At 36.5% G+C, this 14,053-nt stretch overlaps 1 protein-coding gene across 1 annotated transcript; it reads right to left on the minus strand.

Moving 5' to 3' along the window:
• Positions 1 to 3,391: 3,391 nt before the first annotated feature.
• Positions 3,392 to 4,168, minus strand: LOC122004245 (glycine-rich cell wall structural protein-like). The gene has a single exon (XM_042559165.1). It carries the CDS (start codon positions 4,166 to 4,168, stop codon positions 3,392 to 3,394), a length of 777 nt encoding a protein of 258 aa, XP_042415099.1.
• Between the last annotated feature and the right edge of the window lie 9,885 nt (positions 4,169 to 14,053).

Genomic DNA, 14,053 nt, shown 5'->3' on the forward strand with positions numbered 1-14,053 from the left:
TTATTGTGTTTGAGTTTGTTATAAAATGAATAATATGATTGAGTTTGTTATAATTGATTGGTAACCATTTTTTATTCTTAAGTTATAAATAATTAATTTATAGTTATTTTTTGTCCTTAGGTTATAAATGGAACACCAACAACCTTCAAATAAAAAGTCAAAAAGATTATTCATTTTTTAGGAAGAGAGATGATCAATCTGAATATGATAATCAATTACAATGTGATATACCTTTTAGACCAAAAGTTGGATCCTCTACTTCCGATTTACAACCTCCTTCTGTATCTAGGCCAATAGAATAAAGAGAGGAACAATTTGATATTTCTTCTACTAAACGAGATCTAGGATTATGAAAACTAATTGGTGAATACCCTGTTAAATAGCGGGATGAGATTAGACGAGCATATATCAAAGCAGGGTCATATCAACCCAAACTTGCTAAGTATCCAAAAACAAAAATTGGAAAGCAAAACCATCAATTTCAATATGCTTGGTTTAAACAATTTCCTTAGCTAGAATATTCACCTTCAAAGGACAAAGCATATTATTTTCCATGTTTTGTTTTTGAGAACATAAATAATCCAGTGGCTCGTTCTGCACTTGTTTATGAAGGATTTAATAGTTGGAAGAGAGTTAATGATGGAGGAAAATGTGCATTTATTATTCATGTTGGTTCATTGTCTTCATCACATAATAGCTGTGTGAAATGTGCTCAAGATTTGATGAAACCAAAGTAAAATATTGACAAATTAAAGTAATGAATGCTCAGTTTACGTAAGAAATTGTAAAGAATAGGTTACGTCTAAAGGCAACAATTGAAGGTTTATTATGGCTTGCAAGTCAAGGATGTCCTTTTAAAGGTCATGATGAATCAGAAAGTTCCTTAGACCGTGGAAATTTTATTTAATTGTTGAAATTTCAAGTACATTTAAATGATGAAATTGTAAAAGTTGTGTTACATATATAATGCCCCGCAAAATGCTAAATACACTTCTCCACAAATTCAAAAGGAAATATTACATATTCTTGCTAATAAAGTGAGAAGAATGATTTGAGATGAATTGGGAGGATGTCAAGTTTTGTATTTTTGTTGATGAAGCTCAAGATGAATCTAAAAAAGAGCAAATGGCCCTTATTTTAAGATTTGTTAATAATTCTGATTTTTTGTGGAACGTTTCTTTGAGATTTTGAGTGTTAAGGACACAACATCGGCAAACCTTAAGAAATTAATTTCTGACATCTTTGTTCAACACAATATTCAAATCCACAACATGAGGGGACAAGGGTATGACGGTGCTAATAATATGAGTGGTGAATGGAATGAGCTTCAAGCATTATTTCTTAGAGATTGTTCATATGTCTATTATGTACATTGGTTTGCTCATCGTTTACAATCAACATTAGTTGCAGCTGCTAAGGATGCGCCTTCTATTTGGTGATTCTTTTCTTATCTGATTTCCACCGTAAATTTCATTACCTTGTCTCCTAAATGCCTTAGTGATTGACAATCTGCTCAACAAGAAGAGATTGCATATATGTTGGCTATAGATAAGCGAGAGTCTGGTATAGGGGCTAATCAAATTGGTACATTGCATAGACTTGGTGCTATTCGTTGGAGCTCTCATTATGATTCTGTTTGGAACTTGATAGACATGTATGTAGCAACTTGTAAGATCCTAGGAAATCTCGGTGAAAATGGGTCAAATGGTACAATACATGGGGAAGCTAGTGGTTTATACAACCTAATTATGAGTTTTGAATTTGTATTTGTATTTGTATTTGTATTTGTATTATTTTTTATGGAAAAGATCTTGGAAACCACAAAAGACAGTGTGAATACTTTAAAATTTGTCTCAACCACAAAAGCAATCCTTCTAAAATTTAGAGAAGATGGTTGGGATAAATTTTTTGAGAATGTAAAGGTTTTTTGTGAATGACATAATATTGAGGTGCCTAATATGAGCCATGGTTATAAAGTTAGTCATTATTGTCAACAACGGGATCATGTCACAGTTGAGCATCATTATCACTATGATATTTTTAATGCTGCAATAGATTTTCAAGTGACAGAACTAAATTATAGATTCAATGAGATAACAATGGAACTTCTTGCTCTCTCTTCAACTTTGGATCCTACTAATTCATTTAAAAATTTAATATGGGTAGCATTTGCAAGCTTGCATCAAACTTTTATCCTGATGATTTCACTCAACAAGAAATTCATGTTTTGAAAGGTGAATTGGAACACTATCAACTTAACATAATTTGTGATCTTGAGTTTCAACAAATTTCTATTCTTTCTGCATTATATAGAGAAATGGTTGTGACAAAAAAAGGATGAGAGTTATGTTATAATTCAGAGATTCATTTGTCTTGTATTGACTCTTCTTGTATCAACTGCAATAGCAGCGAGAGCCTTTTTAGTTATGAAATTTCTTAAAATGACACGTCGCAACGAGATGGATGATGATTTACTTTCTGATTGCATGATTCTCTTCCTAGCTAAAATAATAATTGTCTGAGAAAATAGACATGAAATCAGTAATAGATGAGTTTTATACTCTAAAATCTCGTCGAGCACACTTTAAATAGATATTGAAGTATTTGTATGAAATTTAAACTATATAAAACAATATTGATATATAAATGTTATATGTTTGTTAAATGTTCATAATACATATATGTATTGTTATTTTTGTAATTTAAGCCAAGGTAGTTGAAGATCCTGGCTATGCATTTGCTCTCTCTCAAAAAAAAATCAATAGAAATTTCTCCTCTTTCTTATTCTTTATTGTGAGGCTTCAGATCGGATTATGGATAACTCTTCTCCATTCTTACGTTTCAAGCTACTTGTTCTTTTTTTTTTCACTTCAATTATAGCAGCTTCGTAAACTCAAAATTTACTAAAGGTAAATCAGCAAAACCTAGTGGTAATTTTCTTTCTGTGATGCCATTTAATTAAAAGCTCACGAGATGCATTATGGCACATCTGACTCAGTAGGACAGTAGAAATTTATGGCTCTTCCACACAATAACTGTCTGGCCGTAGCTTTGATCAGTAAAATTATCATCTTGGTTTTCCATAATGCTCGCTAAAATAGATATGCATACATATGAGCAGTTGTGTAGTTTTAGTAGTTTGTCGGAGTAGAAGTTTTCACTCCTGACGGTCGAACTGTTAGGCCGATTCAGCTATAGCTAGACGAAGCTTGTGAGACGTAGCTGCAGATTAAGTATATTCACAACACCAACACATTCTCTTGCAGGAGTTAGAACAAACACTTACACTGCACTGGAAATCAGTGCAAACATACAAGTCACACGACTGCTAGGTAAAACCAAGCACTACTTGCACAAGCTACTCTGGCTACAACATTTATGCATGGCCTCTTCATGGCGTGATGCCGCCGCCGAGGCCGCTACGGGAGCCACCACCAGGACTACCGAACCCACCAAAGCCGCCGCCACCGGTTCTGCCTCCGAGCCCGCCAAGTCCGCCACCACCAGTTCCGCCACCGAACCCTCCAAGTCCGCCACCACCGGTTCTGCCACCGAGCCCACCAAGTCCGCCACCACCAGTTCCGCCACCGAGCCCACCAAGTCCTCCGCCACCAGTTCCGCCAAGTCCGCCACCACCGGTTCTGCCACCGAGCCCAAGTCCGCCACCACCAGTTCCGCCACCGAGCCCACCAAGTCCGCCGCCACCAGTTCCGCCACCACCGGTTCTGCCACCGAGCCCACCAAGTCCGCCGCCACCGTTTCTGCCACCGAACCCTCCAAGTCCCGTTGAACCTCCAAAACCTATAGGGACACCGAAGGTTGGCAGGGTGCCGGGGATTCTGAATCTAGGCAGGCCGCTGGGAATCCCGAAGGCGGGCAGCGTTCTGGGGATTCTGAAGCTCGGCAGGACGCCGGGAATCTGAAAGGTCGGCAGGCCGCTGGGGATGCCGAAGGTCGGCAGGCCGCTGGGGATGCCACCGAATCCGAGACGGGGGATGTGCTTCTCGTCTGCAAGTCCTGAACCAGTGGCAGCAGCGCTACCTCCGGCCGGCACTGTGGTGGTGGCTGCTGTAGCTTGGTTAAGGCTGGTGGGAATGGTCCTGGCTCTTGCTTGACCAAGTGCCAGGAAGAGCGCACACACCATGGCAACCAAGCAAGACCTTGCCATCTCCCCTCTCTCCCTCCCACACACGCATACACTGGACCCAAGAGTTTTAGGTCTTATAATGAGAGATCAGTCAGGTCGTGAATTGGCGCCAAAACAGAGCGTCTGAATCAGGTCGCTCGGTTTTCTTGTTGAACTTGGAGGTCTGGTTTTGGTTCGGGGTAAATGCAAACACCAGAGATAGCAAAAGCTCATAATGGTCTGGCAAAGATGTCTTCACTCTTACCGATGTAGCAGAATAATAAATATTGCTATCTACCGATGAGGCTATGGTATGTATCTGCCGTAAATTAAACACGGTCAGATGCAATAGCAATTCGAAGTCAATACACAGAAAAGAAAAATCCATTGTTTTGTTGAACTTCAAATTATATTTCATAGTATGAAAATCAAGAGAAACGACAATAGACGATCGAGGCCCTTGCCTCGGGTGTTTTCCCAATGGAGCTCAGAATTCATTCACACCGTGTCAATCTCGGATCGAACACATGCAGCAGTTTACATAAGCTGGATCAATTGTTATTGGATTTTATCTCTTTAGGGGTCTAATTATAATTTATATATATGAATACCAACCGAACTTAACTTGTTGAAGTGATCTACTTTGATTTATTGAATTTCAAGTTATTTAATGTAGGTTATACATGTAGAAACATTTAATCTGATCTATTTAGTTTAATCCGTTATTATTTATTAACTGATAATGGATCAGATCCATTATATAAAAAAGAGACCCCGTTGGATTAGAGCATCTTGGCATCTCTTTCATTCTCTATTGACGAAGAGTTTTGGCTCTGTAGCCCTAGTTCCTTCAGAAAATCTCCTCCTTTTTCCTCAGGAATTTCCGATTCAATGACAATGCTCTACGACAATATCTCTTCCGCTACATTGAGGTTTTATCGTCGTTATTGTTCATTGTTTTGTATTACGTCATGTATGCGATATTACTAGATCTTTATGCTTAAGGTTGTATTTCCTATTCGAATTCTTGTTCAGTTTCTAAAGTTCATGTAGCCTAGGAAATAACAACTTCTATCAATATAATTGGTATCAAAGTCATAGATCTATTTCATTATTTACTATGACACTACACTATAGGATTTTTCATCGATTTGTTGTTTTTTATGGTAGATGAAATTTTCCTAGTATAAATCACATTTGATCGTTGAAAAATTTTTGCAAAGAAAAGTAAGAAAAGACTGATCTTCTAGGTTTTTCATGATTTTCATGAAGAACAACAGTGAACCGTCGCTATCTTTAGAACTTCATCCGTTTAGGGCGAAATCGTGATGGTATAATTGATTGCCTTGGTCTGGTAATAGATTACCAAGCCAAAGTTCGTGAATAGAATCAATGGGAATCGATTGACTTGTTCAATCAGTTAGCACCAATCGACTGCATTAAGTCAGTAATCAATTGACATGATGTGATCAAACAAGGGACCGATTTTCAATTGATTACAGGTTCGACTACTGCCGACAATCGATTGGAGATTGTCACCAATCGATTGATAGCTTTGAGGTCGAACACAGATGCATGCAATTGGAATCAATCAGGTCAATCGATTGAAGCTACCAATCGATTGACAATTTGTCAATCGATTAATAGCCTTAAATCGTGACAAAATCAATTTAATTGATCAGTCAAGTCGCAATTGAAGGCATCAATCAATTGTTGATTTTCACCAATCGATTGAAGGCATTCACCAATCAATTGAAGGCATTCGCCAATCGATTGATGGACATGAAATCAAGCATAAAAGGTTCTGGGATCAACAGGTGGATCGATCGATGAACATCAATCAATTGCCAAGGATCAACAATCGATTGGAGGGTGTGATGTCGAACATAGAGGGTTCTGTTATCGATTAATAGGATTGATTGGTTATAACCAATCGATTGATATACACCATCAATCGATTAATGGTCATGTAGTCGAATACAGTAGACTTTTAGATTGATTGAGACAATCGATTGGATCATACCAATCGATTATTATACCGTATCAATCAATTAAAAAGCCTAAACTCGAGCTATTAAAGTTGATCAAGTGACTAACTATTCGATTAAGGTTCCTAGGATTTTCCTTGGGTCTATTTACACATGTACTACTAGATTGAACTATTGTGTTGGCCCAAAAGAAGACATATTAGGTAGGTTCAGTGCATTTGTATTGTTAGACGTATATCTATGTTAAAAGTAATTGGTCAAAGGAAAATTACTTTATAGGATCGTAAAGTGTTAGAGGGGGTGAATAGCGCTCGTAACTTTCACTTTCGTTTTGAGTAAATATGCAGCGAAAAATAAAAATACACAACGCAAACACCAGGGTTTTTACTTGGTTCGGAGTTTGTGGCGACTCCTACTCCAAGGCCCGCACATAAGAATGCTTTCGATGGGCAATCACTATAGCTTCAGAAAATTACAACTTGAAGTACAATATTAATGCAATAATTAAAAGTATACCGACAAATATGAAAAGAGAATTTTAGATTTCTGGTTGTCGAAGTCGTGTTACGGCTTTGTCGGTTCATCTTTTGAGCAGTTAGAAGAAGCGAAAGTAGTTCATTGTGTTGTTCTCAAGCTCTTGGTCGAAGCTGCTTTTATAGGTTGTTCTGGGCACCCGGAACCCCTCCGGGCACCTGGACCATGTGGCTCGGCCACTCTACGAGCTCCACATCGGCTTGGAGATAACTTTTGAGTTCCGGGCGTCTGGACCGACTCCGGGCACCTGGACCAGCTCCGGGCTCTCGGACCAATTCCGGGCTCCCGAACCCCATTCTGGCACCCGGACCAGATTTTTCCAGCCCCTTATTTTTTGTAAAATAAAGTTAGTTCAGGCATAAAAAATATATATAAACTGAAATTTGATAGCCTCTGACTTTCCGATTCTGACTTTGAGTTTCGTCGAAACTGTAGGTTGAATCGACGCCTACTGTTCCCTCTTCGGGGAACGCGTCCTCACCTACTTCTCTCAAGAGAAGTTACATGTTGCCAGATTGATCCTCCAGACCAACTGAACTTTTGCTCAGCGTCCAAAGCTTCCGGTCTTCATGCTGGACATTCACTCCATGACCCGCCCAGACTTCCACCCGATTCGCGACACCAGGATTTCAACCTAGAGTCCCCGACTCTAGGATTTTGCCCAAAGCTCTCGACCCGCCAAGACTTTCCGCCTAGGGTTACCACCCCCTAGGACACAGCTAGGGCTTTTGCCTAAGACCACTTAGGGTGCGTTTGGTTCAAGTTATCATGTATAACCTTGGTTATGTGATTACCAAATAATCACATAACCAAGGTTATGGGGAATAAAACATAACCAAATGTTGTTTGGTTCAATCTAAGTAATGCAACAAAAACATATTTGTTTGAAGGTTTTAATGAATAACCTAGTTTAGTATTTTACTATATTACCCTTAGTTACAAAACCAACTATACATAATAATAATAATAATAATAATAATAATAATAATAATATTATTATTATTATTATTATTTAAACTCTATTATATTTTACTATATTTCCATTTTTTGTTTATATATATTTTTATTTTTTTATTTATTTTTTATGTTTTTTAGTTTTTAAATTTTTTAAAGTTTTTTTTATTTGTTTACTTTTTTTTTATTTTTATTCTTTAGGTTTTTTAAAATTTTTAGGATTTTTTACATTTTTAATTTTTTAAATGTTTTTTAACATTTTTTATTATTTTTTACGTTTTTCTATTTTTTTTTGTATTTTTTAAATTTTTTAATGTTTTCCTATTTTTATGTTTTTTTGTATTTTTTTAATTTTTTAATGTTTTTTCTATTTTTTTTTTATTTTTTTTTTGTATTTTTTAAATTTTTAATGTTTAACCATTCTGATCCTTACCTTGTGCTGATAAGTAACCAATCTTCCAATCTAATTAGTTATGATATAAGACTAAATTACAACACAATACACAAGAACGACGACGCTAATTAATCTGCTTTGTACGCGTACACAATGGCCATACACACATAGATAGATTACACGTACACATTACAATAGTAATAATTATATTCTAACTAGGAAGACGCTGAGCTCGGGCCCATATTCAACGTTAAAGAGATATTCAAACCCATGAATCCAAGAATGACGACACAACGTTAAGGAGATATTCAACATCATGAGTGTGCCACCTATTAAGCCTTTAGCTATCCAGATTTTGGCTGACTTGAAGTAGGATCAAAGGGCAAATGTGGTCGTGAACAAAATATGAACCATGTGTTTTCACACCAGCTTTTAACAACTGACTTTTGCAAACATACATATGAGGGTAGATGATTCAATCAAAAAGTTAATCCAGATATGCAAACTTTAACTGAAGCCATAGATTCTGCAGTTGGTCCCAAACTTTATGCAAATGGATTTTTGTCAACAGATGCACCGTGGCCTTGGGGAGTAAAGTTCTGCAGATATTAGTCCCCATTATCATAATGAAGAATATTCTGACCATAACTTGTATTACGAAATGATAACCACAACTTACGCGTAATGTGTGCTCCGTCCCTGCATAGGTACTCCTTGCACCTCCCCTGAACATTAATAAAATGAAATATGAATGATGGATACAACAAAAAATGGTACAGTATAAACAATCATCATGTAAAATTTACCTTCAGGGAAGGAAGAAACAAATGTGGTAGAAACATACCATAAATGGTTCAACCATCGGAGAAAAAGTTCAATCCCTTAGGAAACATCCCTTGGGAAAAAAACCAATTTGAAAAGTTCAATCTATTTAGGGCAAAATTTTGAAACACATCATTATTGTTCTACAAAACAATTTGAAAATCAAGAAATCTTAAAGATAGTAGAAACATCCCTTAGGAAAAAAACATGGTATCACCTCTGAAACAGTCTGTTTTACATGAAGATCATACAGTGCAAGCTTAGATGCAAAAATCCATGGTCTACCATTCAGAGGTAGACCATGAGCAGATGTCTCAGCTAACTTCTCACTTGAAGTATCAAATGCATTCCACAACTGAAAAAGAAAAATGAAAATCTAAAACAAAAAATGAAATCTAAAATCATGATTCTAGATCCATGGAACTGGTCATGCAAGTTCAATCTAAACAAAAAAAGATTCATCCAATAACATCCAAGTTCAATCCAATAACATCCAAGTTCAATCAAAACAAAAAAATTCATCCAAGTTCAATCCAAACAAAAAGATACATCCAAGTTCAATCCAAAGTATATCAAACCATAAGTACCAAAAACCCAATTCAAATATTTAATTTATTTTGGATGGATCTCATTAAGTTGCTTTATCACATACTTTCTCCTAAATGTCTTTGGCAGTGCAAAGAAGTTGTCAATCTTGTGTTCATCCTTGAGAATATACTCTCCGACATCCATAATTTCTTGCTAAGAGAATTCAGAAAGTTCTATTAGCTCATCATATATCTTCATTTTTTTATCACCACTCTCAGTTTGTTTCTTGAAGTAGGCGGAAATTCCCTTCATCTCCTCATTAGCCTCATTAACAGCAATAACATACTTGTGAATCTCTCCCACCAAGTCATCTAAAGCATCATCAGCCTTTCCTTTTCTCTTTCTAGTGGTTAACTTCTTGTTTGATGGACAAATTGATGAATCTAGAGTCTCAGATTTCCTTATTGCTTGGTTGGCATGATCAGATTCTTCATCTTTTTGACATTCAGTATGTGCGTCTTTTTCATGCTCAAACGTGTCAGTCTCTTCATCGCATAAATTTATTTCTTCTACTGCATCAGATGGGGTTTCTGCATTAGCTCCTGTGGCACGATCTTTCCCCCACACAAACATCAAGTCATCAAGGTGGGGGAACTCTTTGTTTCTTAAACCAATAGCAGCTGGATGACTCTAAATTAAAAACATATCATTAGCAAAAAACCCCACAATTATCAAAGAAATGAAAATACACAAAGTAGACAAAGTTACCTTAACCCACTCATCAAATACATCTTTTGTTGTAATGATACACTTCTCAACATCGTTCCATCCAAATCCACTGCTATGATTCAACATCTCGGTGATAGCATGGAATTGTCTCTTCAGTAGCTTATACCTTGACTCAATATGAGGAGTAGCCTTCAAATTGCTTGATGGCAATTTAGCAGCCATGAGTTTCTCTAAATGTAGCAAGTATCCAGTTCGAAAACCATTCTCGCTCTTCCAAGCTGAATCTTTGCTTAACTCAACAAGGCAGTCAACTAATACAGCATCCTCTTGTTTTGTCCACAAGTGTTTGGTGTTTTGAGTTTTTCTTTTGAATTTCGGTGCCATTGAACTTTCTACTTGTTCAACTATTTTTGGTATCTTTCCTTCCATTGAAAGCTGAAATTAAACAATCCAAATAACACATTGTTCTTGCATAAAACATAATCAAATTGTTCAAATGAATAATATACAAAATGCAGATATAATCAAATAGTTCAAACTTAATCAAATTGTTCAAATGATCCAAATGGATAATAAACTCAAATACAACATAATCAAACAGTTCAGTACATGGAAATGAAACCTAAATTTCAAGAAAGAACATTAAATTTAATGAGTTGATGATTGCCAGCTCATGAACATATCATCTGCAAGCTTGTCTCTCCATTCAGTCCAAGCAGAACTAGTCTCACAATGCCTGATCAACTCATCATCATCATCATCATCATCATCATCATCAGCATCAGCACCAGCAGCATCATCAATCTCATTTGACTCAAGCTCAGTCTCTATCGGATCAATTGTCATTTCATACCTTATGAAATTATGGAGAATACAACAAGCAGAAATAATCCTACACTGAGTCTTAACAGAATAAAATGACTTATCTCTCAATATAGCCCATCTAGCTTTTAAAATGCCAAAACACCTCTCAATGCAATTTCTCGCTTGAGAGTGTTTCATATTAAAGTATTCTTTGGCTGTCGCTGGTTGGTAACCTTGCCTCCATTCAGTCAAGTGGTACCTTTGACCTCTATATGGCGCCAAATATCCTTCCCCATTTGTGTATCCAGCATCACACAAATAATAACAACCTATATATATTACAAGTCAACAAGTATTAATATATAAAAAAAAACAAATATTTGTTAACGGTATTATAAGTGACTATTATTTTTTACTATAATTATAACTTAATTACCTTGAGGAATCTTCAAGCCATTCCTCCTACTAATAGCATCCCTTAAGACTCTACCATCTGCCGCAGATCCTTCCCAACCCGGTAGGATATAGCTAAATTGCATGTTCGGTGTGCATACTCCCAAGACATTAGTTGTAATTTCACCTTTTCTCGTTCGATACCTAGGTTTATCATCTATTGGGGCATTGACATTAATATAAGTCCCATCTAATGCTCCCAAACAACCCTACACTCAAAGAAGTATCATAAAATCAAATTATTTTTATTATGCACATTAAATTGATTAAAAAACTAAAATGATAGAAATTATGTACTTGTACCTTAAACCATTTCCACCTCTCATCCGTGCAATTTTCTGGGATTGGTTCTGGCTTTTTAAGTAAAATATTGTGTAACCGTAGAACGGAGTTCAAAACTAAATGAAATTGCCTACTAACTGTCTCACCGGATCTAGCTGTTTGGCGTTTTAGGATCCTATTCTTCACATTATGTGCAATAATGTGAAGAAAAGATATTACAAGTTCACTAATTGACATATTTCTGTTTCCTTTCAATTTTCCATCAGTCGTTAGCAAATAACAAAGTTTGGCTAAAGACCTTCTATCCATCCTACAGTTATCAACACATTGTCGATCACTATAAAAACTCATCTCATTTAAGTTTATAGATCTAATATTATATCTAGACAATGCCTGATAAGCATATGATATGCTCCTCCTCAATCTAGCACTCCTTCTTTTAATAGATAAGATCATTGCCAACGATAAAAGCATAAATAACTTGGTTTCCATCATCTTCATGCGCATAATGAGTACAGAAATCATCTTCATCTCTTGCCTTATTGCTAATCGAGCCATATCAGCCTATCATGTAAATAGGACAATGAACCAAACAGTAAATTAGCAAGGTAAAAAATCCCAACTTCTAATAAAACTGGAAAACTAATAATACTCTTGAATATAAAAAAGAACAAGAGAAAAATCTCATTGAAGTAGATAACTAATAAACCAGTAACAAGTTTTCTAGATACTATAGCTAGATACACAAAACATAGAAATGAGCTAATGAAACCACTAAAAAATAGAAAGGAGGTGCTGCCTACCATTTTAGTTGGAAGTACTAAGCAAAAAAAAAATATATATATATATATATAACCTGTGTTTAGTCTGTGCTTCCTGGTTATATATTTCAGTCTTCAAATACTCCAAATGAAGCCTCTGTTTGAATTGAATTTTCATTTCCTATATTCCTAAAGTCCTTCCCATTTTCACCAATTCAAACTGAACCATTCCTGCCCCACTCGTCTGGGAACACTAAGACAAGGAACTACTTTAACCACTAATTGAACACTAGTCCATTTATATATTAACATGCCAATCAAGCCCTTATGATTAACTTGCTATGCAGAAAAACTGCCCCTGATGAGACAAGGAGAGGATTATTGCTATTTTCCTTTTAATTGAGTCTAAAGGTTACACATTAGTTGTTGAAGTATTTTGTTTTAGTTAAAGCCTTGGTTACAGGTTTCCTTTTCTATCCCTCAAATTGATATTTTTTGGTCAAATCAAACCTTGTGAAATTGTGAATAACCTTTGTTCACCTATTGTTGATCAACTAAGGAAGCACAATGATCTGAGTTTTCTATTTTCCTTGGATGAAGTACCATGAAGCTAGCAAACCTACTTTAAGATGTCTCTCCATGCAAACGGAGGTTGAAGATCATACCTTTTCAAGAAGAGGAGTGGGGAATGTTTGCGAGTGGGGCGCCTTCCGAGGGGGAAGCCGCTAGGGCTCTTCACGAAGGGGGAAAGAGTTCGCGAGTGGGGATGCCTTCGCGACAGGGAAGAACGCTGCTAGATCGCCGCAAGGAGGATCGCCGCAAGGAGGTTCGCCCCAAGAGGATCGCCGCAAGGAGGATCGCCGCAAGGAGGTTCGCCGCAAGAGGATCGCCGCCGCGCTAGGGTTTCGGTGACTGAGCGAACACGCGAATACGGGGTGGGTTTTCGTTTCGGTTTTCTAGCGTCGGTGGCAAATTGATATTTGCTAAACTTGTAGGGTTATTTTTGTCACAATCAGTAAAAATTAGAGGTTAATTTTGTCTTAAAAAAATCGTTAACCCCGGAATCAAGAAAAACCTTGCTTTTCTCAGGTTTTTCGATTCCGGGTTGGATGCCCAAATTGCTGACGTGTCAGGCATACATTATGACTTGGGAATCGTTGATTCCCTAAACCAAACAAAGGTTTTCTTGATAACCTTAGATAGATAACCAGGGTTATCAAGGATAACCCCGAACCAAACGCACCCTTAGGACTTTCCTGCAATCTCATTCAAACTTGTTAGACAACAAATAACCTTAACTTTGAACCCTTTGCCATTATTAAAACCCAGATTCGATTGTCTGATGCTTCCCGCCCAACAATCTTCCCCTTTTTTATTATGGATTATGATAACAAAATTCAAAGTTAAGTAAAACATAACTCGATTATAAAAAGAAATGTAATTTGTAGAACATAAATGTGCACAAGTTATAAAGATGCAATATCATAAAAAGATGCAATATCAAGTGCAATTAAAAAAATGCAATATTTAGTTTTAGCTCTCCCTTAATCACTTAAGTTATAGCTCCCCCCTAATCACTTAACTTTCACTTTTCTCTCCCCCTTTGCCATATATCAAAAAATAGTTGAAATAATTTAAACCAAATGGAGTTTTTGAAAATGTTTAGTTAAAAATTTGA

The sequence above is a fragment of the Zingiber officinale genome, chromosome 7B (genome assembly GCF_018446385.1).
Source record: "Zingiber officinale cultivar Zhangliang chromosome 7B, Zo_v1.1, whole genome shotgun sequence".
In the NCBI taxonomy this organism is placed as follows: domain Eukaryota; kingdom Viridiplantae; phylum Streptophyta; class Magnoliopsida; order Zingiberales; family Zingiberaceae; genus Zingiber; species Zingiber officinale.

Excerpts from the sequence above, each read along its gene's own strand:
- LOC122004245 (XM_042559165.1), bottom strand. The coding sequence starts at position 4,168 with ATGGCAAGGTCTTGCTTGGTTGCCATGGTGTGTGCGCTCTTCCTGGCA.